At 60.9% G+C, this 25,390-nt stretch overlaps 21 protein-coding genes across 21 annotated transcripts; 9 read left to right on the top strand and 12 right to left on the bottom strand.

Annotated features, from left to right (window-relative positions):
* Nucleotides 1-365: 365 nt before the first annotated feature.
* On the bottom strand, nucleotides 366-2,033 carry OT_ostta06g00270 (unnamed product; the record flags this gene model as incomplete). Its single annotated transcript, XM_003079597.2, has 1 exon — nucleotides 366-2,033. One exon carries the CDS (start codon nucleotides 2,031-2,033, stop codon nucleotides 366-368), a length of 1,668 nt encoding a protein of 555 aa, XP_003079645.2.
* A 153-nt stretch (nucleotides 2,034-2,186) lies between these two features.
* OT_ostta06g00260 (unnamed product) lies at nucleotides 2,187-2,630 on the top strand (the record flags this gene model as incomplete). The annotated part of the gene is made up of 1 exon (XM_003079596.2): nucleotides 2,187-2,630. The coding sequence occupies one exon, from the start codon at nucleotides 2,187-2,189 to the stop codon at nucleotides 2,628-2,630; it is 444 nt and encodes a 147-aa protein (XP_003079644.2).
* A 368-nt stretch (nucleotides 2,631-2,998) lies between these two features.
* On the bottom strand, nucleotides 2,999-3,631 carry OT_ostta06g00250 (Photosystem I PsaN, reaction centre subunit N; the record flags this gene model as incomplete). Its single annotated transcript, XM_022983923.1, has 2 exons — nucleotides 2,999-3,385; nucleotides 3,599-3,631. 2 exons carry the CDS (start codon nucleotides 3,629-3,631, stop codon nucleotides 2,999-3,001), a joined length of 420 nt encoding a protein of 139 aa, XP_022839136.1.
* Nucleotides 3,632-3,898: 267 nt separating this feature from the next.
* Nucleotides 3,899-4,780, bottom strand: OT_ostta06g00240 (Phosphorylated adapter RNA export protein,RNA-binding domain; the record flags this gene model as incomplete). Its single annotated transcript, XM_003079594.1, has 1 exon — nucleotides 3,899-4,780. One exon carries the CDS (start codon nucleotides 4,778-4,780, stop codon nucleotides 3,899-3,901), a length of 882 nt encoding a protein of 293 aa, XP_003079642.1.
* A 122-nt stretch (nucleotides 4,781-4,902) lies between these two features.
* On the top strand, nucleotides 4,903-5,331 carry OT_ostta06g00230 (Rhamnose mutarotase; the record flags this gene model as incomplete). Its single annotated transcript, XM_003079593.1, has 1 exon — nucleotides 4,903-5,331. One exon carries the CDS (start codon nucleotides 4,903-4,905, stop codon nucleotides 5,329-5,331), a length of 429 nt encoding a protein of 142 aa, XP_003079641.1.
* OT_ostta06g00220 (Uncharacterised protein family UPF0047) lies at nucleotides 5,324-5,938 on the bottom strand (the record flags this gene model as incomplete). The annotated part of the gene is made up of 1 exon (XM_022983922.1): nucleotides 5,324-5,938. The coding sequence occupies one exon, from the start codon at nucleotides 5,936-5,938 to the stop codon at nucleotides 5,324-5,326; it is 615 nt and encodes a 204-aa protein (XP_022839135.1).
* Nucleotides 5,939-6,411: 473 nt separating this feature from the next.
* Nucleotides 6,412-7,752, top strand: OT_ostta06g00210 (Tetracycline resistance protein, TetA/multidrug resistance protein MdtG; the record flags this gene model as incomplete). Its single annotated transcript, XM_022983921.1, has 1 exon — nucleotides 6,412-7,752. One exon carries the CDS (start codon nucleotides 6,412-6,414, stop codon nucleotides 7,750-7,752), a length of 1,341 nt encoding a protein of 446 aa, XP_022839134.1.
* A 95-nt stretch (nucleotides 7,753-7,847) lies between these two features.
* OT_ostta06g00200 (Nicotinamide N-methyltransferase-like) lies at nucleotides 7,848-9,539 on the top strand (the record flags this gene model as incomplete). The annotated part of the gene is made up of 1 exon (XM_003079590.1): nucleotides 7,848-9,539. The coding sequence occupies one exon, from the start codon at nucleotides 7,848-7,850 to the stop codon at nucleotides 9,537-9,539; it is 1,692 nt and encodes a 563-aa protein (XP_003079638.1).
* A 51-nt stretch (nucleotides 9,540-9,590) lies between these two features.
* On the bottom strand, nucleotides 9,591-10,298 carry OT_ostta06g00190 (Proteasome A-type subunit; the record flags this gene model as incomplete). The annotated part of the gene is made up of 1 exon (XM_003079589.2): nucleotides 9,591-10,298. The coding sequence occupies one exon, from the start codon at nucleotides 10,296-10,298 to the stop codon at nucleotides 9,591-9,593; it is 708 nt and encodes a 235-aa protein (XP_003079637.2).
* Nucleotides 10,299-11,204: 906 nt separating this feature from the next.
* OT_ostta06g00180 (Uncharacterised protein family, ATP binding) lies at nucleotides 11,205-12,173 on the bottom strand (the record flags this gene model as incomplete). Its single annotated transcript, XM_003079587.1, has 1 exon — nucleotides 11,205-12,173. One exon carries the CDS (start codon nucleotides 12,171-12,173, stop codon nucleotides 11,205-11,207), a length of 969 nt encoding a protein of 322 aa, XP_003079635.1.
* Nucleotides 12,174-12,304: 131 nt separating this feature from the next.
* Nucleotides 12,305-13,295, bottom strand: OT_ostta06g00170 (unnamed product; the record flags this gene model as incomplete). The annotated part of the gene is made up of 2 exons (XM_022983920.1): nucleotides 12,305-13,101; nucleotides 13,205-13,295. 2 exons carry the CDS (start codon nucleotides 13,293-13,295, stop codon nucleotides 12,305-12,307), a joined length of 888 nt encoding a protein of 295 aa, XP_022839133.1.
* Nucleotides 13,296-13,688: 393 nt separating this feature from the next.
* OT_ostta06g00160 (Bacterial surface antigen (D15)) lies at nucleotides 13,689-15,254 on the top strand (the record flags this gene model as incomplete). Its single annotated transcript, XM_003079585.1, has 1 exon — nucleotides 13,689-15,254. One exon carries the CDS (start codon nucleotides 13,689-13,691, stop codon nucleotides 15,252-15,254), a length of 1,566 nt encoding a protein of 521 aa, XP_003079633.1.
* Nucleotides 15,255-15,308: 54 nt separating this feature from the next.
* Nucleotides 15,309-16,304, bottom strand: OT_ostta06g00150 (Lactate dehydrogenase/glycoside hydrolase, family 4, C-terminal; the record flags this gene model as incomplete). Its single annotated transcript, XM_003079584.2, has 1 exon — nucleotides 15,309-16,304. The coding sequence occupies one exon, from the start codon at nucleotides 16,302-16,304 to the stop codon at nucleotides 15,309-15,311; it is 996 nt and encodes a 331-aa protein (XP_003079632.2).
* Nucleotides 16,305-16,558: 254 nt separating this feature from the next.
* Nucleotides 16,559-16,978, bottom strand: OT_ostta06g00140 (unnamed product; the record flags this gene model as incomplete). Its single annotated transcript, XM_022983919.1, has 1 exon — nucleotides 16,559-16,978. One exon carries the CDS (start codon nucleotides 16,976-16,978, stop codon nucleotides 16,559-16,561), a length of 420 nt encoding a protein of 139 aa, XP_022839132.1.
* Nucleotides 16,979-17,518: 540 nt separating this feature from the next.
* Nucleotides 17,519-17,872, top strand: OT_ostta06g00135 (hypothetical protein; the record flags this gene model as incomplete). The annotated part of the gene is made up of 1 exon (XM_022983918.1): nucleotides 17,519-17,872. One exon carries the CDS (start codon nucleotides 17,519-17,521, stop codon nucleotides 17,870-17,872), a length of 354 nt encoding a protein of 117 aa, XP_022839131.1.
* Nucleotides 17,873-18,022: 150 nt separating this feature from the next.
* On the top strand, nucleotides 18,023-19,795 carry OT_ostta06g00130 (unnamed product; the record flags this gene model as incomplete). Its single annotated transcript, XM_022983917.1, has 1 exon — nucleotides 18,023-19,795. The coding sequence occupies one exon, from the start codon at nucleotides 18,023-18,025 to the stop codon at nucleotides 19,793-19,795; it is 1,773 nt and encodes a 590-aa protein (XP_022839130.1).
* Nucleotides 19,796-19,838: 43 nt separating this feature from the next.
* OT_ostta06g00120 (unnamed product) lies at nucleotides 19,839-20,567 on the bottom strand (the record flags this gene model as incomplete). Its single annotated transcript, XM_003079581.2, has 1 exon — nucleotides 19,839-20,567. The coding sequence occupies one exon, from the start codon at nucleotides 20,565-20,567 to the stop codon at nucleotides 19,839-19,841; it is 729 nt and encodes a 242-aa protein (XP_003079629.2).
* Nucleotides 20,568-20,776: 209 nt separating this feature from the next.
* OT_ostta06g00110 (tRNA (guanine-N-7) methyltransferase) lies at nucleotides 20,777-22,627 on the top strand (the record flags this gene model as incomplete). Its single annotated transcript, XM_003079580.2, has 1 exon — nucleotides 20,777-22,627. One exon carries the CDS (start codon nucleotides 20,777-20,779, stop codon nucleotides 22,625-22,627), a length of 1,851 nt encoding a protein of 616 aa, XP_003079628.2.
* Nucleotides 22,628-22,913: 286 nt separating this feature from the next.
* On the bottom strand, nucleotides 22,914-23,195 carry OT_ostta06g00100 (High mobility group box domain; the record flags this gene model as incomplete). Its single annotated transcript, XM_022983915.1, has 1 exon — nucleotides 22,914-23,195. The coding sequence occupies one exon, from the start codon at nucleotides 23,193-23,195 to the stop codon at nucleotides 22,914-22,916; it is 282 nt and encodes a 93-aa protein (XP_022839129.1).
* A 282-nt stretch (nucleotides 23,196-23,477) lies between these two features.
* Nucleotides 23,478-24,095, bottom strand: OT_ostta06g00090 (RNA polymerase III, subunit Rpc25; the record flags this gene model as incomplete). The annotated part of the gene is made up of 1 exon (XM_003079578.2): nucleotides 23,478-24,095. The coding sequence occupies one exon, from the start codon at nucleotides 24,093-24,095 to the stop codon at nucleotides 23,478-23,480; it is 618 nt and encodes a 205-aa protein (XP_003079626.2).
* A 605-nt stretch (nucleotides 24,096-24,700) lies between these two features.
* Nucleotides 24,701-25,390, top strand: OT_ostta06g00080 (PBP domain; the record flags this gene model as incomplete). The annotated part of the gene is made up of 1 exon (XM_003079577.2): nucleotides 24,701-25,390. A coding segment is annotated over one exon (690 nt), but the record flags the coding sequence as incomplete, so codon positions are not given.

Here is a 25,390-nt window from a genome sequence, read left to right as displayed (position 1 = left end):
CGCGAGCGTGTCTCCGTGAACGCGTCGACGAGTGCGGTCGCCACGCCCACGATCCGGCGGCGCGACAATTGTGGCACACAAAGTGTGTGCGAAGAGACGCGTGATGATGATTACGCGACGTCGACGGGTGACCATGGGTGGCGACGGTGCGTGATGACGCGATGGAATGAATGATGACGTGATGTGATGTGACGCGACGCGCGCGCGTCGGAGCGTTCGGAGGGTGACTGATTTGAATATCTGTACGTGTCATGTATTGAAATGAAAACAGGGCGCGCTCGCGTCGTCGCGCGTCGCCGACGTCGGGATGGGACGCCGCGAGACGGGACTGAGGTGCGAAAACAGATCACTGCATCGGCACATCATTACGTCGCCGGGGCGTTGAACGAGGCGGCGAGAGACGCCGTCATCTCCGGGGCGAGGAGGTAGGCCAACGCGCCGACGCCGATGACGTTACTATCCGTCGCTCTATTCTTCACCGTCTTGACTCTGGCGCCGCTCCAACGTGTTTGCAACGGGATGGTGCACTGGAGTTTATCCCACTGCCGAAGCCATGCGGTCAGTTTGATTGTGCCTGCGATCTTAGGAGGATCTGTGCACTGCGATCCTTCTCGACCCGCCGTCACCTTGGCGAGCAAGTTACCGGCGTCATCAGTATACACCTTGATCATAGCCATGGCGCCTTTGTTACCCCCATCGAGAGTCGCGACCCAGTGGGCTTCTGTCGCTGTATGTGGCTCGAAATACGCGCGTTCGACTGCACCCATGCGTAAACACCGTCCATCCCACGAGGAACCGCACACGCCCGCCGACGTGAACACGACGCGTCGAACGTCCACGTCCATGCCCCACGTGCCAGCCTTCTTCATCGTCCAAACGTTCGTGGTTGAAATGAACGCACTGTCCGAGAACGCATGCTCGAAAGAAGGTACCTTTGTGTCACCTTTTCGAGCAATGGTATACTGCAGTTTTGTCGCCCAAAATTTATACGTGAAAGCCGTCAAAGGACGATCGTGCCAAATGGCGCTCACATCGTACTTTGCGACTGAGCACTCTGTCCTGACGCAATCGTGACCAAATTTATAGCGTTTCGAGTCGATCTGACGAACGGACAAGCGACCAGCAGAGCTTTTGACGACCTCCAACATTGCAAGCTTCATCTCGCTGTATGGATACGGATCGACAATAGCCATGATCCAACGAGACACATCCTCAGTTTCCGCGAAGCGTTTATCGCGTTGCACCAAGGCGCGCCCAGAAGGACCTTGTCCATCGGATTTGAGCGGTAAAGCAGTGCGAATGGTGATGAGGCGGGCGTCGTCGCCTTCCCCCAAATCGAGAGGCTCCGCGCCCTCGTCCACGGGCACGTCGTCCGAGAGCGGCTGATCGACCCATTGAGTCTCGACGAAGCCCTCTGGGCACATCGTATTGCAAGATCCGTAGACGTACTCGATGTTTGTTCCCTTGTCCAGGGTGACCACGCGGTTGAAGTACTTGCCGTACCTCTGACTGCACGGCGCCTTGGCTAGCGGCGCGTCGTGCTTGCCAACCTCGTACCTCCACCTCCCGGTCACCGGATTGCGGAACGCAAAGCCGTACTCAAAGTTGACATCGTTCGTCGTCACGCGCCACGCGCGTTCCTCGCTGTCCAAGATGACGCGATCCATCTTCAGCGCGTGTTTGGACTCGAAGAAGGACGTCGAGTGGTAGTTGTGGCGCACGAGGTAGCCCTCCGGCGCGCCGGTGTAAAAGAACTCCGCGAGCCCCAGCTTGGTCGCCCTGTCCATGCACTGCGTGTGAAGCGTAAACGTACGCGTCGCGTGCATCTCACCCCTCGCGGGCTTCGGCGCGATCAGCGGTCGACCACGCGCGGGCGTCCAATGTCCCCGGCCCAATCCTCCCAAAGACTGACGAGCGCACGCGAGCACGCTCACGATCCCGACGCAGACGCCACCGCCGAGGGCGACCCAGGCGCGAGCGTCGCGCGACGTCTTCGTCCTCGCGGACGCGAGCAACGGCGTGGACGCGTCCATGCTTCGTGGACGGACCGTCTCACAGTCCAGTCGTGGGTGTTGTTGGACAGTCCAGTCGTGGGTGTTGGACAGTCCAGTCGTGGGTGTTGGACGCGCGACGGGTGCTCGCCCCGCACTCGCGCGCGCGTCCGTCCGCGATCGACGCGAGGGACGATGGACGCGATGCGAGCGTACGGCGCCGCGCGCGTCGACCGCGAATCGGAGGACGTGGAGGCGTTCACGTCGACCGAAACGACGAGTCGACGACGAGCGCACACGTTTCGTGCCGTCGGCCTCGCGGTCGCGATTGGTGCGCTCGTCGCGTGCGGGGCGATGACGCACACCGCGCGCGGTGGAAAAGTGTTCGCGATCGGCGACGGGCTCGACGCGCAAGCGGACGATGGGGTCACGGGGGTGGACCCGACGGCGCCGCCCGGCCCCTCGAACTTCACCTCGTGCCTCGACGCGTGCGGCGCCGACGTGAAGGACCGAGTCATGATGTTACTAGACATGCGCTCGTGCGGTGAACTCGACGGGGTGGATAAATCGTGTTTATCGAACGCCGCGTGCGACGGCGTGCGGGCGAACGTTGAGGAGGAGTGTCCGGACGTTCTGTAGACGAGCTCACCGATCGGTCATCTGCGCGGTTCGGCCGGTGGTTCGCCGTGCGCATTTCGTTCGTTGCTGTCTTTATAATCCAATACAGCTGTAGTTTTGTTCCTCCGTGCGGTCAGCACACCTCTTCAATCATCGCCGCGCGTCAATCATCGTCGCGTGGACGGAGAGGCGGAGAGACGCGCGCGCGCGGATGATGGGAGACGAACTGGAACGGGTGCCAACGCGTAGAAACGAGCGTCGAGGGTTCGGTCGAGCGCGTGATCGAGCGCGCGAGGGCGAGGGGAGGTATAATCGTAGAGCGTTTTCTCGTCTGTGTCTTACACGCTCTCCGTCGAACCACTTCTGAACCTCGCGACGACGCCCGACGCTTACAAGCCGAGGAAGGACGGGTAGGCGCCCGGGGCCTTGGACGAGCACGTCTTGCCGTCGGCGGTGCCTTCGCACTCGATCGCCATATCGTCGGACAAGAACTTCACGCTGCCCTTCTCCGCGGCGTTTTGGCACCCGAAGATGTTTTGCGGGAATTGGCAAAAGCCATCCGTCACGAGGCGCGAGCGCTCAAAGTTCGCGCTCGACGTCGCCGCGCGCTTTTGATCGTTCAACGACTTATTCGCTTCCGTGCGCGCGAGCAAATCGGCGGTCAAATCCGCGTGCGCCGGCGCGACGGACACGGTCGCCGCCGCCAAGCCGGCCAAGCCGAGCGACACCGCCCGCTTCACCTTGTCCTGCTTCTTCGCCGCCGTCGGCGCCTTGGCCTGCGTTCGCGCTCGACATCGCCGCGTCGTCAGTCGACGCACGTCCGCGCCGATCGCGCGATCGATATCGCGCCCGTCGACGCTCGACGCGCGCGTTCGAGGCGACGTCTCGATCGCGCCCGAGCCCTGAGATACGGTGCGTATCCACCGACGGCGATCGCTCGACCCGCGCGCGCGGTCGCTCGCGCGTCTTTCGCGAACGCGCGGACGCACCGCGATGATGTTCGCTCCGCACACGGTGTACATGACGTCTTCGCGCGCGCGTTGTGCCGTCGCGCGAGGCGAACGCGCGCGCGATCGACGCGGGCGCGGCGCGATCGGGGCGTGGATCGTGCGAATCGTCAATCAGGAGTGATGACTCGTGGATGTGGTACTCGCATGGTGACGAGGATTGGTGACGCTAGACGCGCGCGAGGCGACGCCCCGGCGCGGACGCGGATCGGACGACGAACCCATCGCGATCGACGGCGAGGGTGGCGGTAGTGTACAGATGCAATCCATCGCGTCCGTGGATCAACGCACGCGCGCGATCTGGGCGAACGTCGGGGCCGATTTCGCGAGCGACGGCTTCATCGGCGCGTCGGGCTCGTCGACGTCGACGTCCTCCATGTCCTCGTCCTCGCACGCGTCGGCCCAGTTGCGCTGGTTGGAGAAAGATTTCAGCGTCGGTTTGGGCGTCATGAGATCCAGCGGCATCAACGGTGAGCGAGTGGCGAGGAAGTGCTCGTCGCGAATGCTCCCGAAGAGAATCTGCGCCATCGTGGGCTTGTAGTCGGCGGGCGGAACGTTTTCCTTGCCATCAGCGGCGCGTTGACGCGCTCGTCTCGCCTTGACGCGCTCCTTCTGACGCTCGCGCTCCTCGGCGAAGATTTCATCATACGTCTCCTTGTCCACTCTCGCGCGCACGATGGACCAGAAAATACCGCCCGTCGTTCGCTTGCGTTCGCCGTTCGCCGTCAATTCGCCGCCGTTGCGTTGCGTCGCCACCGCTTCCTCGGCGTACGCCCGGCACGTGGACTCCCCCAGAGCATCGATCGCTCGCGCGAGCAATCGCACTTTCGGTTCATCCAACGCTTGCGCGAGCTCTCTCGCCGAGCGGCTCGCGTCCGCCCCTCGCGTTCCGTCGCCCGCCTTGCGTCGGTTCGCCTTCACCGCCGGCGACGCCTCGCGGTCGCGTTTATGCGTCCCACCGACGAAGAAATCGCCCAGGCGCGTGAACATCTTACGCAGCGGTGGTTTCACCGTCCCCTTCACCGGTTCCACGCTCGCGCTCGTGAGCACGCGCGGACCGACGGTGTCCACGTCGACATCGCGCCCCAACGGTCGTCCCGCGTTCGCGTCCACCACCTCCACGCCGTCGTCGTCGAACACCAATCGCGCCACCGGGTGCGTCATCGCGCGATGTCGTCGTCGGTCGTCCACCCGTCCGCGCGCGCGACGTCGTCGTCGGTGCGTGCGGACGCCGCGACGCGATTCGAACGGGTGATGGAATTTCAAATTTTCAAATTTTTTAAAAAATGCACCCACGCCGCGCGCCGACGAATCGTCACCGCTCGACGTCGACGGTGATGAAGACGTACGCGCAGACGATCGAGCTCAGAGCGGATGGGGTGGAGGAATACGTGCGATTGCACGCGGCGGTGTGGCCCGAGGTCCTCTCGTCGCTGCGCTCGGTCGGTGTGTTGCAAATGAAGATTTGGACCAGTGGGCGACGCGCGTTCATGTACATGGAGACGACGGACGCGTTCGACCCGGACGTGGATTTCCCTCGACACATGGCGATGTCGGAGAAGTGCGTGGAATGGGGGGCGTTGACGCGGACTTTTCAATCTCCGGTGGAAGAAGCGAAGGAGGGGGAGTGGTGGTGTCGCATGGAGGAATGTTTCGACATGCGCGCCCAACTGTCGGCGCGGGAAGAGGACGCGTCGCGCGCGCCCGTTACTTGATACCGACCACCTGAATCCCCACCGTTCGCTCGCGCGGGCCGTCGAGTTCAACGAACATCACGCTCTGCCACGTCCCGAGCGTCGTCTTCCCCTCGCTCACCGGTACCACCGCGCTGTTCCCGATGAGCATCGAGAGCAAATGCGAATGACAGTTCCTCGGTTCCTGCGCCCGCCACGCCTCGTCCCCCCCCGGCCAATCCGCCGGTCCGCGCCGTCGATCGAGATCGTTGTGTAAATAAAAATCATCCGCCGGCGCCAATCTCGACAGGTACATCCGCGCGTCGTCGATCAACCGTTCCTCGTTCTCGTTGATCGTCACCGCCGTCGTCGTGTGTCGAGAGATCACGTGCACCGCGCCCTCGCGCACGCCCGCGCGCTCGATCGCTCGATCGATGTGCTCGCTCAGGTCTTTAAAATCAATTCCACCCAGCGTCGTCCCGAGATCGATCGTCTCGTAGCGATAGACGTGCTCGCTCGCCGCCGCGCGCGCGATGGGCGCGCGTCGCGTCCATCGCGCGCGCGGCGTCCGCGTCCGCGTCCGCGTCGTGCGAGACGTCCCGCGCGCGAGCGAGGACGCGATCGATCGCGGCGTAATATGACCCGTCATCCGTGCGCTCGACCGCACCGCGCGCGCGCGCGTCGACGCGTGACGGCCGATCGCGCGCTCGACGAGCGGGCCCCTCCGCGCGACGGGTGGGGCGATTGCGACGCGCGCCGATGCGCGCGACGACGCTCTCGCGGACGTCGAGCGCGACGGCGGGTCGGACGATTTCGTGCGCGCGCGTTCGAGGCGTCGCGTCGGCGTCCGCGGCGCGCGGTGGACGCGCGGGCGCGGAGAAGGAGGACGACGCGCGCGTCGTGGGGTCGAGGTCGTTACGCGCGCGAACGACGTCGATGGGACGCCGTGGATCGAGCGCGACGGCGCGACGGCGAGAACGAGGGGTAGACGCGACGGCGCGCGCGAGGATGGGCGCGAACGAGGGCGGGGGGGGATGGGGGCGGATGGATTCGAACGCGCGACGGGACGCGTCGACGCGGGCGTCCGAGGCGCGCGCGACGGAGAGCGCGGCGACGCAGACGATGGATGTGCGACAAAAGTTGAGTATTTTATGCGTCATGTTGGCGGTGTTCTTGCACTTGCTCGGATTCACGGTGACGGGGCCGATCACCCCTGGGTTGGTGCGCAGGTTCGACGTCGCGGCGGAGCACGTGGGATATCTGACGAGCGCGTATCCGTTGGGGATGTTCGGGGCGTTGTTTTTCTGGCCGCAGCTCAGCGACAAGGTTGGGAGGAAACCGATCATCGTGACCTCGCTCATGGGCGTCGGCCTGGGGTTGGTTTTACAGGGCGTGTGCGTGCGTTCGGGATGGTCTCTTCAGACGTTTCTCCTCCTGCGCGTCCTCAGCGGCGCCTTCGCGGGGGCGAGTCCGGTGGTCAAGGCGTACCTCGCCGACGCCTCGACGCCTGAATTTTTACCCAGACTCATGGCTTGGCGTGAGGCATCGTGCACGCTCGCGTTCATAGTCGGGCCCACGCTCGGTGGGGTGTTGTTCTCGGGTTTCAGCCTGTCCGCGGCGATTAGCGTCACCGGGTGGGCATCCGTCGCGGCGGCGATGCTGGTTTTGCTCTTCATGACGCCTCCGCAAGCGATGAAGGCGGCGATGCGAGAGACGAGTGGGAATGAAGCCGACGGGGTCGACGCGTCCGCGGCGTCGATCGACGAGAACACGGAAAGGAAGATCACGGGAGACTTCATCGCGAGCATCCCAAAGGAGACCAGTCGCCCGAGGACGTCGCTACCGGGTGTGTACGATCCAGACGCGCTGAGTTGCCCTCTCGGCCAGCAATACTTACCCGCCGTGGCGACGATTTGCTTTACGAGTTTCCTTTACAACGCGGGACAGTCGACGTTTGATTCTTTTTTCCCACTCTTGCTGTCCAAGAAGCTGGCGTACACGCCGACGCAAATCGGCGCTTTGCTCACCGCGCTATCGATGGTCTCCTTCACCGTGAGCGCCACCGTGTTCGCACCGACGCAGAAGCTCTTCGGTCTCACGAAAACCACGGTTATTGGTCTCGCACTCGTCGCCATCGGTCTCTTTTCTATCGGTCAAGCCGTACCCGCGTTGGTTCCTCCGGCGGCGTTCGTCTACGTCGCCGGTCTGCCCCTCTTCACGCCGGCAATTCCAATCTTGCTCATGCAATGCGTACCGCCGACGAGGCGTGGGTTCGTCATGGGCGTTGACTCAGCGATCAACGCCGTGGCTCGCATCGTCGCTCCGATCTATTTTGGGCGCCTGTTTGCCGTCAATCCAACGCACGCCTTCATCGGCGCCGGATCCGTCGTCGCCCTCGCCAGCGTTGTCGTCCTCACGCGACGCTGGATCGTTCTCACCACCACGCGCGCGCAGGTATTTTAGGAAGTTTTCATCTAGAGAATTAGATTGTCAATTCATAGATTGTTCATCTATGCAGGACGAACGCGACGAGCGCGCCTCAGAACCCGACGCGTCGGATGGTTCTCACCGAGCGCCGCGCGTTCACCACCCCATCCTTTCCTGACCCCCCTCTCGTGCTCGCGATCGAACACGATGCCGAAACGGTCCCTTTACGAACCGGATGTCGCCTCTGGAGCGCCTCATTTGCGCTCGTCGAGCACTTGTGTCGAAATAAACACGTCGTCGAGGAAAAGCGAGTGTTGGAGCTCGGCGCCGGCGTCGGCGCGTGCGGCCTGGCGTGCGCGCGCCTCGGCGCTTCGAGCGTCACTTTGACGGATTTCGACGCCGCAACCTTGACTCTGGCGCACGCGAACGCTTTGAGGGACGGATGGTTCGACGGGACGAAGGCGTGCGACGTGAGCGTGCGGCGGCTGGACTGGGGCGACGCGGAGACGTACGACGAGAACGGCCGTTCATACGATGTCGTCGTCGCCGCGGACGTGGTGTACCTGGAGGAGCACGCGCGAGAGTTGGCGCGAGCGGTGGACGCGCACGTGAGCGCGAGTGGTGTATTCGCGTGCGCGTTTGGCGTGCGCAAGCCAGAGCTCGCTGAAGCGTTCGCCGAGGCGCTTCGCGAGCACGGTTTCCTCGTGAAAACGCGAGCGCTGGACTACGTGAGCGAAGACATGCGCGCGACGGCAGCAGAGCACGCGCACGACGGCGAGATCACGTCGAAGGGGGGATATAGGTTATTAGAAGCGACTCGCGCGGACGAAGACGAAGACGCGGATTTAGCACTCGCAGATTTCGCAAAGGATTTTGAGGACTTTGAAATCGATGTGAGTGAGCGATCGGCGCGTCGTCCACGCGATGAAAACGAAGAAGACAGAGGGACGACGATACGCGTCGATTTCAGCGACGCGTGCGCGTGCCTTGTGGACGTTGATTCGAAGGAAATTGCAGAGGGAAAACCGAGCGCCGACACGGTGCGTCGCGCGGCGGAAAGTTTAGTCGTGCACGGATTCGTGGTGATGCAACCCGCCAGCGAGTCCGATGCGCAGGCGATGGTGCCTCGCGACGTTCTCGAAGAGTGCAGAAGGGCGAGTGATACTCATTTGAACGAGCTCCTCTCGCGGGTCGAGGCGCAAGGCCTCAACCCAAGGCTAGACATATTTCGATTCGCCGAAATATGTTCAAGAGCGCGAGGCGGGATGCGATACGATTACACGCGACCTGATAGCGAGCGGGTGAGGGCGCTAGAGACACTAAAATGCACTCGCGCGATTCACTCATGGGAGAGTTTACAGCGTTTCGCAGCGCCGTGGGTGGAACCGGCGCTTGCAGAGGCTTATGGCGCCGAACGCGATTTCGCCGTGAAATCCGTTGGATGTGTGAGCTCCGAACCTGGAGCGCCCGAACAGCACTTCCACGCCGACGGTCGCGTGTTCGGCATATTTAACGTTTTTGTGCCAATGAGTGCGGTGTCCACAATCGAGGGTCCGACGGAGTTTATTCATGGAAGCCATCAATGGGATCACAACGCCGCGCACGTGACGACGCCCGATCAAAAAGCCCAAGCCGCGGCGCCTCGATTTCAACCCGAGCTCCGCGTGCCTGGTTCGTTGCTCGTTTACGACTATCGCGTCATGCACAGAGGCGGCGCAAACGCCTCGACGAGACGCCGACCGCTCGCCTACGTCATGTACGGTTCTAGTGGCACGCGCGATTCCTGGAACTTCCCGCTGGACGACTCGATTTGGGAAGATTAGAATCTAGAGCAATAGATTTTTTAGACAGAGGCTAGAAAGATAGTCGTATGTTTACTCGACCTCCTCGAGGTAATCCGCGATCTCGGACGTACTAAGAATCCTAAACTTTCGATCTGCGCCGACGATGCCGATTTCAATGTTGTCCGCCGAAATTTGTCCGTCAAACCCCTCCTTCAGGGTCAAAATTGCGGTATGAATCGCGTCCTCAAGCTCAATATCGTCGCTGTATCGTTTTTCCAAGAACGTCTTAGCGTTGACCATGTTCTTACCGATCGCGCTCGCCTTCCACGCGAAGTACGATCCGCTCGGATCCACCTGGTACAGGCTGGGTCCGCTTTCGTCGTATCCAGCCATGAGCAGCGACACCCCGAACGGTCGCACCCCTCCCTGCTGCGTGAATTCTTGCATCACCGTCGCCGTCTCTCGCACCAACTGCGACACGGGAATGGACTCTTTATACGTCCTGTAATACGTCTGCGTCTCCTTTCTCGCCATTCTCGTCAAGACGCGGAAATCCGGACCCATGCCGCTGTACGCGATCCCGATGTCATCCGTCAGCGTCGCGATCTTCTTCACCGTCGACGCGTCCACCAACGTACTCGGAAGTTTCTTCTCCGTCGCCAACACCACCCCATCCACGGCTTTGATCCCCAGCGACGTCGCCCCAGCCGAGATCGCCGCCAACGCGTGTTTGATTTGCACCAACTCCCCCGACGGACTAAACGTCGTGAGCGAGAACGAGTACCGCCCGTCGCTCATCGCGGGTGAGTTCGAGCGAACGCGCGCGGTGCTCTCTCGCCGCGTCGATTCGGTCGCGTCGCGCGACGCGCGGTCGTCGGTCGTCGTCGCGATCTGACGTCTCATCGCACGTGCCGCGGACCGTCCGCGGCGTCGTTCGCGATCGTGCGCTCGCGCGACCGCGCGCGCGCGACCGCATCGACGCGCGCGCGCGGTCTCGGTCGGACGACGCGCGCGCGCGGTCGACGCGCGGACGTCGGCGCGCGCGCGAGGTCGTGCGAGCGACGACGACGGTGGGAAGGATGCGCGCGGGCGCGCGGGCGGCGCGCGCGAGGTGGACCGAGGTGCGACGACGACGACGACGACGACGACGGGAGCTCGAACGCGATGCCGTCGCGGGGGGTGATGAGAGCGCTCTTTTTGCTAATCTTCTCGCCGAGCGCGTCCGCGGTCGACCGCGGTGGTGGACCGGGAGACGGGCGCTGAGGAGGATCGAGGGAAAAATACATGTCATCTTTGCTCTGACCTCGACGACGGCGCGATCGATCTCGATTCGACGCGCGCGGGCGTAGGACGGGACCGATGGTTTCGAGGACGACGCACGTGCTCTCGAGCTCGGACGTCGTCGCGGCGGACGCTCGCGTTTTTCTTTTCTTTTTTTTTAACCACAAAGCGCGTGGGACGGGTTCATTGATCGAGGCCGGCTTGATACCCCGGCTGTGCTCTGAGCCATCAATTTTTTAAACGCGCGACATTAACACCTGGGAATATATCGGGGTTCCCGCCGTATCAGTCGATGTCGGAACCGTGAGCGATCCTTGGGACATTTTTTTGTCTCGACGAACGCCGCGTCGATACCGCGCCGACTTTGGAGACTGACGCTCGCTCGAATCGCAGTTGTAAATCTATGTATCGCTATTGAACGCGCTAATCTTTGCTAGTTTCCTCGCCGCGAGCGACATACCTCTCGTGAATCTCGAGATTACGAGACATCTCCGCGATCGACGGCGCGGGCGCCACGGCGTCTCGTAAATCGAATCCGTCGTCCTCATCCGCGCCCTCGCGCGCCTCCGCGCGTGCGCGCAGTTCGTCTTCGTGAAGCTTTGCCCCTTTGTGCGCGTTCAAAGAGTATCCTATCGACTTATCTACTAACGTCGCCACCTGCCGAACGGTATCCTCGTCCTCGATCGCCATCGGGGTGAAGCGCACGAGCCCAAAGTCCTCGATGACCTCGCACAAGTCGGCGGTGAGCTTTTTATACTTGGCCATACGCGGATCGTTCCCGATGTGTTCCACCAGGTACTCCAGGTCCATGACGTCCGCGTAGTAATCTAGGTTGAAAGCTAACTCTCCGTATTTGTCCATGATGTCTATCTTGCTCAGAACACTCACGTGTGGGGTCTCCAAGTGTAACATCGCCTGCAGCGTCGTCAGCAGAGCCGCCACGTACTTCCCAGGGTCGCAGCACAGGTGCGAGTCCGTCAGGTGCACCGTGCACAGGCGATAGTGCCACTCGTTCATCATCGTGCGTATCACGTTTCTCAGCGATCCGTGCACGTTGAACAGCTCGAGTTGTCCCGGACAATCGAATATCAAGTAGTGCGTCTCCTTGAGCGGTTTCAGCGCCTCCTCGAGCCAATCCGCGTTCTTCTCCAGGTACTCCATGCAGTAAATCATCGCTCCGTTCGGTCCGAGACCGAGTTCCTCCTGGACTTGATCGACCGTGATCAAGTCCTCGATCGTCACCTCCGCGTCGTACGGCGCCACGTCGTTCGCCGGGTCTAAATTCACAATGGCCACTCGACGACCGTGCATCTCTAAAAAACGCTTCATCCCGACGCAGTACGTCGTTTTACCACTCCCGGGAGGACCGGTGACGAGCTGACCGAAACCCATGACGGAGGGCAACGGGGCCGATCGTCGAAATCGATCGCGTGAGCGATCGGGTGAGCGTCACGTTCGTCGCGCACGCGTCTCTGAGGGAAGGGTGTCAGGAGGACTGAGAGGGTGCATTTCGTTACACGCGCTCACCGACCGCCGATGAGACTGGCGATGAGATTATGCGGCGACTGATACGAGGGAAGTGAACGGAAATCATTCGTGGCTATGGCGGCGGCGAAAACATCGCACGCCCGCTCGGCGCGCACGCACAGACTCTCGACGCCCTCTACGAGACCGCGCGCGCCCTCGGTTTGCAAGAGCAAACGGCGCTGGGTTCGCTCGCAAGCCTCGGCGAGCGTGCCCACCTCCGATTCACCGAGCTCGGAGGTATCCACCACGGGATTCTCCGCGGTGACTCTCTTGGACGATCCTTCGAGCATGCAAGACCACTGCGTGGACTCGCGCTCGAGCGCGTCTCGAATGTCTCGCAGCGTCGACTTGCGACTCTCAATCTTCGCCGCGACCGTCTGCGGACCCTCCTCAAACTTCACCTCGTCGTCGATGAGCAGCTGCTCGACACGAAGCTGGAACTCTTGCAATGCGTCGCTCACAGCATTCGCCGCGACCGGGTCCTCGGTCCTCAGGCGCGGAATCACCGCCGCGCACTCCGCGTTACACACGCTCTCGCACAACAGCTGCATGCGCTCATCCTCTGGCATGTTATTCGGGAGTTTTTCGTGGAAATCCTCTCTTCCGCGCGCCTCATCGCTCGCCGACGTATCGTTCACATGTGCACTCGATGCACCGACACCATTCGTTCGTCGCGCCGGCCACAGCGGCTCGGCGAAGGTCACCGCGGTCGACGTTCCGCCTACGTCGCTCCGCCTCTTCTTATACTTGAACCCATCCGCATCGACGACGACGCGCGCCTTGCTCAAACCGCCTGTGATTGATACACGCACGAGATATCGGTCAGTATCACTCGCTTTCGCTCGACGCGCGCGCGTTCGTGCGCTACAATCGTCGCTCGCGTCTTCTTCGCGCACCCTTCTTCAGCGCGCTCTTCAGCGGCGTCGGCGTTCTCGCCTCCTCATCGTTCGTCGTCGTTCGCAGCGGCGTCGTTCGCGAAGAAAACATGTTTCAACCCCTCTCGATATTCCTTCGAGTCAGACCCAGCGCGTTCGAGTCGACCACGCGCGCCGTCGCGTCGATGCCCGAGTCGTTCGATTCGGTTCCCCTCTGGCGGTTCGTTTCCAACGGATCGATCCTCGCGCGTTCGCCGCGCCTTCACCGCGCCTTCACCGCCCACCGGACCGCTCTCCCGGACGGATCGCACGCGCGGGCGTCGCTGGGGACGTCCGTCGACGCGCTCGCGGACGCGCGTCGACGAGGTGTGACGCGGCGAGACGCGCGTCGCTCGAATTTGAATCGCACACAGTCTCACGGTGACACACGCGGACCTTTACGCCCACGCGCCTCGCCTCGCGCGCCCGTCGTCGCCTCCGCGCTCGTCCGCGCGCGCGCATCGCGATGGATCCCGCGTCGTCCGCGTCGTCCTCGTCCTCGGACGCGTCGTCGACGTCCGAGGCGGAGACGACGCGGGGCGTCGTGAAGGCGGCGAGCGACGCGGACGCGGGCGACGGGCGCGATGATTTCCGCGCGCGGTACGACGCCGTGAGCGACGTGCCGTGTCGAGTGACGTCGATAGAACTGAGAGGGGTGGAGCGAACGCGCGTTGAGTTGATCGAGCGAGAGATGGAACGGGCGCGAAGGGCGAAAACGCTGGATGAAATCAAAGACGCGCTCTTCGCCGCGGACGCGAGACTGCGAGAGTACGATATATTTAAGGATGTGGCGATGGTGATCGATGCGGATAACGCGAGTGTTTTCAAGAATATCACCGGCGCGGACGACGTTCCGGGGGCCAAGGTGGTCGTGAGCGTGGAGGAACGGGATCTCTTGCACGCGCGCGCGGGAACTTTCATGAGCAAGCGGGGAGAGGGCGAGCTTGAGGCCGCGATCGGTCTGCGCAACGCCATGGGACTCGGAGATAAGTTCACTCTTGAGTTTACGCGAGGAGCGAGCTCGAGCTCGGCGTACTCGGCGGGATACGAGCAGCCGCGCGTGCTCGGAAGCGACGTCAATCTGACGACGTCGTTGTACCAGTCGCTTGAGTGCTTCAAAAAGCTCAGTTCTTTCGACGTTACCTCGCGAGGTTTAACCGTTGGTCTCACGGGAGACGGTCCAGGAACTATTGATTACACCATTGAGCATCGTGACGTTCGCGATCCGACGCGCCTGGCGAGTCGAGGCGTGCGCAAGCAGCTCGGCGAGTCGTTGAAATCAGCGGTGACCCACACGTACGTTGACGACCGGCTCGACCGGCACGTCCGCCCGACGACGGGTTACTTATGGAAGGTTCGCAGCGAACTGGCGGGGATTGGCTTGCTATCGAATCCCATGGCGACGAAGTTTGCAAAATCTGAGTTCACCACGCACGCCGTGAGGACGCTAAACGCTAAACGCGGAATCACGGCATCTCTGACGGGTCGTCTTGGTGTCTTACTCCCGTTCGGTAAGCCGGGTGAGGACGGCGCGATCGAGACGTGCATCGCGGATAGATTTTTCTTGGGTGGGGTCGGGTGCTTGCGACAGTTCGAGACGAGCGGCGCGGGCCCGAGCGATGAGCGGCGCGGGGAGTCGCGGATGGGACGCCCATCCGATGACGATAACGCGTCGAAAGAGCCGGCCCTGAAAAGGGACGCCTTAGGCGGCGATTTTGTTTGGAGCGTCACGGGCGCGGTGCAGATGGATGTTCCGGGTGAGAAGTTCGAGGCCATGCGCGACGCTGGGATCCACTTTCATGCGTTCGCGAGCGCAGGGACTTTGTTACCACTTTCCGCACTTGCGGGCGGCGCGAAGGATGCGACGAAAAAAATTCGCGACGCGACGCGAGCATCCGTCGGTATTGGTATTGTCTGGCCTCTGCCGATCGGTCAGATTGAAATCAACTACGGCAAGGTGTTACGCGCGACTTCGATCGATCGAGCGAAGGATGGGTTCCACGTTGGACTTGCCGCGCACGTAAACTTGTAGTGGGACAACGCATTTCGTTCTTCCCTTGCTCGCAGACTTTGCTGGTGCATTCACTCACGCTGATTCCGCAAGGCAAGCTTCCGCGAGCTCGAACTCTTCTGTCAACTCCGTCGCGCTTTCGTCCATGAGCTTTCGTGAGCGCTCGTCGATCGTTAACCCCTGCACAATTTGCCACTTTCCGCCCGTACACGTGACTGGAAACGAGTACACGAGCCCCTCCGGGACGCCGTACGAGCCATCAGAGACGACCCCCATGGACGTCCACTCGCCCTCCTTGGTCCCATTCAGCCAATCATACACGTGATCGCACACCGAACTCGCCGCACTGAGAGCGGAAGAGAGCTGTCTCGCCTCAATGATCTCCGCGCCGCGACGGCGCACGGCGTCGACGAACTCGCCGTCGAGGTACGCGTCATCCCCGATCACCTCGCGCGCGGTTTTCCCCTCGATCGTCGCGTGATTCACATCCGGATACTGCGTCGATGAGTGATTACCCCAGATGATGACGTTCTTCACGTCGCGCGTCGCTCGTCCGCTCTTCCCGCCCAGTTTTGCCAAAGCGCGATTGTGATCGAGACGCGTCATGCACGTCACGTTCGCTGCAGGAATTTCCGGCGCGAATTTACGCAAAATATTCGCGTTCGTGTTCGCTGGGTTGGCGACGACCACGATCTTCACGCCTGGTTTCGCCTTCGTCGCCAACGCTCGCGCCTGTTCGCGGTAGATTGCGACGTTCTTACCCATGACGTCCTTGCGTTCCATCCCAGCCTTTCTGGGAAAGCCGCCAACCATGATGCACACGTCCGCGTCCACGAACGCCTCCTCCGGATCGACGTGCGCGCTCACCGACTCCACGAGCTCAAACGCCGCGTCCTCGAGCTCCATCATCACCCCTCGCAGCGCCTTCTCGGCGAACGGGACGTCGAGCAATCGCAGCGCGATCGCCTTTTCGCGCCCCGTCGCCGCGCCCGCGCACACCATCGGGGCCAGGGCGTAGCCGATTTGTCCCGCCGCGCCGGTGATGACGACGTTCACCGGTCGTCGCGTCATCACGAACGCGCGCGCGAGACGATGCCGAGGACGATCGCACGCGCGATGGACGCGCGATGGACGCCCGGCACCTCGGCGCGGTCGCGGACGCGGGCGTCTCGATGGGAGGTGATGCAAGTCAGTGCGTACACGTCACCGTATTAAAGTATGTACAATTGTACGACACGTCACCGTATTACCGCGGCACGTGGAGGAGGATTTTTCGTGGAGGACCGCGACGATCGTCGCCGCGCTCGGACGCTTTTTCGACTTTTTCAATCCACGTCATCGGATTCCGAGGCGATAAAGGCATTTTCCGCGGGTGCCTTTATCGTCGTGTGCGTCGTCGTGTGCGGCGTCGCGCTCGTCGTGTGCGTCGTGTGCGTCGATTCGCGATGGCGCGCGATCGCATCTTCGTGCGCGGCGATGCGCGCGAGCACCGGGAGCACGCGCTCGCGCTTGATTGTGCGAATGCGCTCGGTGAGCGTCTGGATCGATGCGCTCGAACCCGGCGTCACGCGTCGCATCTTTCGTGTCGTCCCGAGCGGTCGTCCCTTCGCTCGCGGTTTCGTCTCGGTGGACGATCCGGAGCGAGAATTTTGCGCGCGATTGCCCTCGCTCGCCGCGCGCGGCGGGTGCTGCGTCTCGCGCGTCACCGGTTCCGTTCGCTCCGTCGTCCGTGGGTCGTTATCCATTCGGTTCAATTCGACGAACGCGGCACCGTCGCCGCGCCGATGCGGTTCGCGCGTCGACGCGCGCGCGCGCCGGCGAGTGAATTTTGTATCCTTCCGAACGCTCGGCTCGATCGTTCGGGTGCGATTCGCCCCGGGCCGCTTTCGCGGGCGCCAGAGTGCGTCGGTCGCGTCCGCGTCGGGGACGTTCCATCGAAAACGCGCGACCGACCGACCGATCGCTCGGTCGCGAACCGTCACGAATGACCACCCGTCGCTCGACCCCGGCGGGGGGGCCGGGAGGGTGCGCCGAACCCTGATGTCCATCGCACACGCCACGGGCTAGAATGTCGCAATGTTTCATCACTGAGTACACGAATACGGTGCATAAAAAACACATGACAGCGTCGCCCGCGCTCGGCGTCGACGCGCGCTCGTCCGTCGTCGACGCGCGCTCGGCCGGCGTCGTCGCGGTCGCGGGTGCGCGGGCGAGGGAGCTCGTCGACGCGTTCGAGATCGACCGAGGGCGCGCGGGCGTCGCGGGCGAGCGAGAGGGCGCGCGCGATGGCGCCGAGAACGCGCGCGCGGGCGAGGGGCGACGACGTGGCACCGGACGACGGACGCGCGCGGGACGGGACGACGACGTCGGGACGCGCGATGCGGACGACGATCACCAACGGACGATCGAGCTCAACGTCGACGAGAGCGCGCGCGGCGGAGATGGCGGCCGCGAATGAACCGGAGGACGCGCAGAGCGACCGGGGGACGAATAGCGACAATTCGACGAACGAGTACACGTACGGAACGTCCGACGGTAGTGACGAGGGGCGGCGATTGCTCGTTGGAAGTGAAGGGAGAGAACCGATGCGCTTCATCAATCCAGTGAGATTGATGCGATACTTGGAGCGAAAGAAGTGAGCCGGGCGAACACCCACGAGGCGAACGCGAAGCGCAATTGAGTCCATCTTCAACGCGACCTTCAGCGTCTCTCCCAATAACTTTATATTCGTCGACAGATTTTACGCTTGGCTTTACTTTACGGTCACGCTGTGGCTCGAAAATTATCTCATGGTACGGGGCGTGCGCCTGGACGGTGGACACACGGTTTTGCTCAAGGACACCGCAGACCCATCGATGTGGTTGTGGAGAGTGTACACTCGATATTTGCCCATCGCCATGCTCGTAGATTCCATCATTTTGTTTTGTTTCTTCAAAGTCGATGATAAAGGACGAGCGATATCGCATCTCGCGGACATGGGACTACTGTTGCGACACGCAGTCAAGACTATCATGCGCGAACCGCGCGTGACGATGCGAATCACCCAATATCCGTACCCGGGCCATGTCTTTGAGTCGCAGCAAGTCGTCACACTCCTCTTGGCACCGGTACTAGCGCCAACACTCATCATAAATGCGTTTCGAGATTGGTCTCTGGCTGGGGCTTGCGTGTTCAATTTCGTCATGTACCCGATGTTCTTCCTAAATGTGCAGCACGCCCATCCCGCGTTCCTTGTCGGACGAGAAGTGCTCCCCACATCGTCCGGATGGATGATAGCCGGGATTGCGCCGTTGGTACTTCGAGCTATGATTATTTTGAACGAACGTGCGATGGCTATATTGGTGAAATCAAAGAAGAACGGCATTGACTCGGTAATCATCAGGAGCGGGCCATTCTTTCGCATCTGGCGCAGAGCAACCTATGCCCTCGCGCCGATGACATCGAGCGAACGAATGGCTATGTGGAATCGTAAACGGTGCGATTCTTCGAAAACACAAGGAGCGGTGAGCCACGAAGATCTGGTTGCAATCGCGCAAGCGATGAACGTGACCTTTGACGACTTGAGCGAAATGTTGGATGGGATTCGCATCACGGTCCAACCTGAACAAAAGGGTAACCGAAACCGGCGAGCCGTCGAATCTTTCATTCGCGCATTTGCACAAACGTATGACGACCAGATTGAGCAAAACCGGTACGCATCCATCGATATCAACGTCACACGGCAAGAGTTGTGGCTCCGAGGAATTCCAATCCGGGCGGATATCGATTCCATCGTGGAGAGGCTGCAGAGTGCTGCCCAAGCCTGCGCTGACTTTTCTGATCTATCGATAAGTACTGTCACGTTTGCCTCGGTCAAGTGCAAGATCACGTATTCTCGAGTCAGTGGGCCACTTCACTTTATGCACACGGCAACGACGTCGGTTAAAAATCCGTGCGCTCTCGTGGGCTCAACTGTCGTCGCGATCGCACTGGGGAGTGGCCACGTCGTCGGTTTCATGGGTAAGACGGGAGGATCTTTGATCAGTGCTCGGGTCGGTAGTGGATCATCGCTGCCCGCCATGGGTGGAAGAGCCGTGAGATGGATTGGCAAATCGGTTGGCACATCGTATCCCAAGCAGAGCTCCGGCAACGAACGTGACTTTGTATCACGCAGAGCTGACAAACGACCAATGGGAGAACACGATGACGACGAGTTACACTCGGACGATATGGAATCATATGAGCTCACCGTTCTTTCCCTGTACGCGCCGTGGCATCTGGCTGATCAAGGACATTTCGAATTCCAACTCGCTGCCGATGATGGCAGCTTGTCAGGGGCGTATGCGATGATGCTGACGTCTAACGAGGCCGTTATAGAGGAAATGAACGCAGCGTTCGCTTATAAATATCTGAGTGTGAGCGAAAGGAAGTTCTTACTCGTAGTCGCTCACACACTGGCTGATGAGTACGATGAGCGGGTCGAGCGTCAAGTGGCGAATATTGCTCGGACTCGGAATCTCCCACACCTTGCGTGCGCGCTGGAACACCGTCGTGATACGCACGAAAAATCGATTAGCTCTTAAATTATTCTGCATGTATAAATAGTGTTTCTGTGGAACGCTCGGTTCATTCCGATCCCAGGCGGCGAAAGTTTGGGGTAGCGGCCGTCGCGCCTGCAAACTGCGTCGACGCTCGGAGCATTTGATTCTTCACCGCCGCCGTCACAGGTTCTGCGTTATTCATCAGTCGCAATATAGCGGGAAACTCCCCAAATCTCTTCGATTCGTCGAAGTAATCGGCTGGATCCCATTTAGGCGACGTCTCATCGGCAACGACTACGATTTCGGTCTCCGACGCCGCCCGCGGATGCTTCGCCCCGCGCTGCACCCTCGCCCCGATCTCAATCTCCGCGCGCCCGACGCACAGCTTTAAGTGTCTCTTCTTCGCGTAATCCACTAGTATGGCGTATCGCTCGCGCGTCACGTCGTCCACCGTCCCGTTCGCTCGCGCAAAGGACACGTCGCCGAGCGGAAACCACCGCTCGTCGCCCGCCTCTGACTTGCGTCTGGCGAACAAGAAGTGTTCGTCCCTCCCGTCGCTCTTCAGGTCGACGTCGCGCTCGGAGATCGGTCCGAGAGCGCCCGCGACGTTCTTCCCTCCCGACGCCGCGCGCGATTTCTCCGAGTTGACGTCTAAAAACTCCGCGCGTCGACTTCGCTTACCCTTGGCTCGAACGACGACGGCGGCACGTCTGCGGACCGACGACGACGACGACGACGACGACGACGACGACGACGACGACGGGACGCTCGAGTGACGACGGGCGATGCCGCGCGATGCGCACGCGTTGGACATCGCGACCGGCGCGCGCGACGACGCGTGCGGACGCGGGTTCGTTCGCGCGCGCGGCGACCGGCGGCGGGCGGTGCGTCGACGCACTCCGTCGCGCCGCGCGCGCGGAACGAATCGACCGCGCCCGGACGCGCGACGACGTTGGAGGGGGGTACGCTCGAGTCGCTCGATCGACGCGCGCGCGGAGGACGACGCGGAGACGACGGGGAGACATGGAGACGAACGACCACGCGAGCAGGCGACGGGCGAAGAAAAAGTCGAAGAAGCGCGCGGCGACGAGAGAGACCGCGAACGAGCGAGAGGGCGTGAAGCGCACGAAATCACACGCGCGACCGGGAGACGATGACGGGAGAGAGGCGACGACGGGGACGAGGACGGGGGACGAGACGAAGCGACTCGCCGGGACGGATAAGGACGCGAGAGACGCGAGAGAAGACGCGGACGGACTGTCGACGTCGTATCTCGCATCCTTAGACGAAGGCATGAAGCGATCAATAAAATCATTCAGAAAACGGGCGCGGGACGCGCAAACGCTCCTCAAGCGGGCGATGAAGGTGAAGGATGTAAAGTTTTTCAATCGCCTCGTGAAGGATTTCGGCAACGACAAGCAATACGGATTCGCAAAGGAAGCGTTCGAACGAATCGCTCGAAGCGGTTTGACGCCGAACGTGTACTCGTACACGAACATGTTAAACGCGGCGACGCGTGTGAGTGAGGTTGGGCAAATGCGGAAAATTTGGAAGGAGATGCGAGACGCCGGCGTCGAGCCGAACGAGGTGGCGTACACCGTGCTTGTCAAGGGCGAATGTCAGGCAGGGAACATTGATCGCGCGCGGGAGATCGTTCGAGAGATGATCGACGGAGGCGTTGAACCAAATCAACGCACGTACGGGACGCTCTTACGCAACTGTGTGAGGTACGGCGATGTGGAGAACGCGGCGAAATTTGTGCAGACAATGCGAGAGCGAAGCTCGCCTCCGGATGCGACTGCGTGCGAGTACTACATCAAGACGATGTGTGGAGAGCTCATGGTTCAACAGACGCTTTCCTTCATACGTGATGTCAAACGAGACGGGATTGAGGTCACCGCGCAATCTTACGTCGCCCTCGCGACGGCGGCAAGTCTGGTCATGCCAGCTGAGGAAATAGCGATGAAGGCGTGCGAAGACGCTCGAGCAAAACTCGACGCGGACGTGCGCGATGCGCCGGGAACGGCGAACTCTAGGTATGACGACGACTACGGCGACGGATGTGATGACGACTATCGCATACGCGCGCACGAGGGCGATGACTCGGCGGCCGATGTGCCATCAAAGAGCGTTCAACTGTTTCTACAACTGCGGGCGCAGGATGCGTTGCGAGAGATTGAAGCGGTGGAGTCGTACATCACAGACATTCCTCTGAAACGAAGGGTTCAAATCGCTGAACTAGCAGCAAAAGGGGGCGAGCAAGCAACGAACGTGCGAATATTAGGCGGTGGGGGGGAAAGCGATAAGACCGTGGACGCCGCCGACGCTGGCGCCGACGTGCGCATTGAGATCTGCAGTGGTCACGGCGACTGGATCACGCGACGGGCGAAATTGGATCCAAAGATTCAATGGATCGGAATCGAAATGCGTCGAAACCGAGTTTTATTGACATGGATGAAAGCGTTGCGGTTAGGCGTGGAGAAGAATCTGAGACTCGTGTGCGGCATGGCTCACGACGCGCTCGACGTCTGTCGCGCGCCGCCTGGATCGGCGACTGAAGTCTACGTCAACTACCCTGATCCTCCCGAGTGGGTCGGTAGTTCGCAAGTTCTAGTCCAAGATACGTTTTTACGTGACGTTCATCGCGTTCTCAAGCCAGGAGGGCACCTAATTTGTGTCACAGATGATTCCGCGTATGCGATGCGCATGTGCCGAGAACTCAGAAAGGCTCGATCTCTCTTCGAGACGACAGAACCAGAGGGCAAACCGTTTGCGAGTGGCGTTCCCGAGGACTACGGGGCGAGTTATTTCGACTCGATGTGGACACTAGGCAATCAGCGCGATCGATATACGCTTCGTTACGTCAAGATTTAACTAGCGAGCAGCGTCGGGCGCTCGATGTGAACTCACGGACGTTGGTTTTACAACAACGATGACGCGCGAGGACTCGCGATTTCACTCGCGCCCCGCGTTCGTGGGATTCTTGTACATTATTATCATATATGTCGCCCGACCAAAGTGCCGAACGCGCGTTGTTCGTTCGAACGACGTCGTATCGTTTCAAATTGAGAGTGAAAAGGCGTGATCTGGCGAGAGCCCCTTGAAGGAGAATTCTCTCGGATTAATCTAATCGTGAGTCGATGATATCAAATTCCTTTGCTTACTTCTTGTACTTGGCCATGGCGGCCTCGTAGCGCGCCTTGTCCTTGGCGGCTTCCTTTTCGTACTTGCTCTTATCCGTGGTCTTCGCCCACTGCGCACCGAGCGCCTTGGCGACGTCCGTGACGCCGAAGCTCGGATTCTTCTTCAGAATCGCCGCACGTTGATCCTTGGCGAAGAACATGTACGCGCTGAGCGGTCGCTTCGGGGCGTTCGGGTCCTTGACCTTCTTCACCTTGGTCGCCTTGGTCGTCTTCTTCGTCGTCTTGGTCTTGGCAGCCATCTTAGCCATGAGACACGCGCGTGATTGTGACGACGCTCGCGATCTGCGACGCGTTTTGCCTCGTGCGCTGGCCACGCGTTTGGACGCCGCGATTGATACGTTGCGCTGGGTAAATGATATAGACTAATGTACATTTAAATACGAAACATGGATGCGAGGCACCAATCAGGAAGATATTTTGCTTTTTCGTGATTCAAAAAGCGAATCACGCATCGAGACCGCACGACGCCTCGGCGACCTCGCTCGCTCGGCTACTTTACGTGTCTGCCACCTTTGTCTCCATCACTCGACGACCTCTTCCCACCACGAACACATGCCTAAACCGTCGGCGTTGAGATCGCCGACGACTAACATCGGAGCGAACGAACCGTTCGCTTTTGCTCCGCTGTCAGCGGTAAGACTCGCGAGCTCCTCCGCGGTTTTCGGAGAGTCCGGAAAGCGCGAGCCGACGACTCTGAAACGCACCTTCTCGCCCACCTCGAGCTTAATGCGCTCACCGTTGTAATCCCAAATCCACGCCTTTTCATCCTCATCCCACTCGCTCGGATCTTGCATGTTGCTCGGTGGGATGAAGACATCATCAAAGAATCCTATGGAGACGTGCGCGCCGTGCTCGTCCGAGCTCTCGAGCTTTCCCTCGAGAACCTCGCCCGTGAACGGCTTGAACAACACGAGCTTAAACTCCACCTCGAAGCACACGCACCCTTCTCCCGATAGCACGGCGCCGCCAGAGATATTCGTAATCTCGTACAGGGTCACGCACAGTCCTCCGCACTCGGCCAGAACCTTGTCCACGTACAACGATTCGAGCTCCTGCGTCACCGCCTCGAGCGTACTCTTTCCCAGGTTCGCCGGCGCGATCTTCACCGCGCTGTCGCTCAGGGCGACGATCTGAAACATCGCGAGCGGTGATGTGAAGCTATTCGTTCTCTCTCGCGATATCACGCACGCTCGATCGAGAGTGACGACTTGAATGTACCCCTCTTCGTTCGCCTCGCACCGACCCCGCCGCCGAGCGAGGCGTCTCGAATCGCTCGACGCGCTCGTCCTCGACGCGGTTATCGTCGATGCGCTCGGGACGTTCAACGCGTCTTCGATACTCCTCCCACGCGCGCTCTCGCGTACGCGTCGGGAAGTGCGCACACCGCGCCCGCGTCCGCGCGCGCCGTCGCGTCCCGTCAACCTTCGCACGAGGACGTTGGTCGAGCTCGGACTCGCGTGAGGATGAGAAATTACTCGTCGTGGCCGACGTGCGTGACCTCACGCGGCGACGCGGCGCGCGTTCGAAGGGCGATAGAGGAGGACGAACTGGCAGTCGCGATCGATCCGTCGTCTTCTCGTCGAGAGTTCTCGAGCGAGCGCGCGTTCGTCGTCCATCGTCCGTCATCGGTTCAACAGAAACTGACATCATCGACATTGTTGTTGAACGCGGAAGATAACGATCGATGACGCGATCGAGGTCAGCGCGTGCGCGATTCGTCGCTCAGACGGTGACAATCGTGGCGATGACGCTCGCGTTGAACGGTGCGAACGCCACGCCGGTCGAGCTCGTGGGCGTGGGGGCGACGTTTCCGTACAGCGTGTACGAGGAGGCAATGAGCGCCTACGAGCAAGCGATGGAGAACGTGACGATGACGTACAGGGCGTTCGGGAGCGGGAGTGGACTGTGCAGGATAAAAAATAGGACGGTAGAGTGCCCATCGGATTTGAAAGGGACGGACGAGGTGGATTTTGCGTGCAGCGACGCGCTGCTGGACCCGGTTTCGTACTCAAGCTACGCCGACTTGCAAATGTTTCCAGCACTCGCGGGCGCGGTTGCGATCTTATATAACCTTCCGGGAACGACGGTCGCCATGAATCTGAACGCCACGACAATCGTCGGAGTGTTCAATGGAACCATCACGCGCTGGAACGACGCTGCGCTGCAGGCGCTGAATCCCGCACTGTCGCTTCCGGACGAAGCCATCAAAGTCGTCGTCCGCGCGGACAGCTCTGGTACAACGGAAGTTTTCGCGACGGCGTTGAAAACTATGGATACCGATCTTGGGATACGATTGGGTTCCGACTTGACTTTACCGATTTGGCCAATGGGGAGCTATGAGAAGCGCACGTCTAGCATCGGCGTGGCTTCGTACGTGCGGGCGACGAATTACTCGTTGGGTTACGCAGTTCTCGCAGATGCGAACACAGTGAAC

This window comes from Ostreococcus tauri (assembly GCF_000214015.3).
Source record: "Ostreococcus tauri WGS project CAID00000000 data, contig chromosome 06, whole genome shotgun sequence".
Taxonomy (NCBI): Eukaryota; Viridiplantae; Chlorophyta; class Mamiellophyceae; order Mamiellales; family Bathycoccaceae; genus Ostreococcus; species Ostreococcus tauri.
The sequence above is the reverse complement of the archived record's forward strand: the minus strand, read 5'-3'. Positions and strand labels throughout refer to the sequence as shown.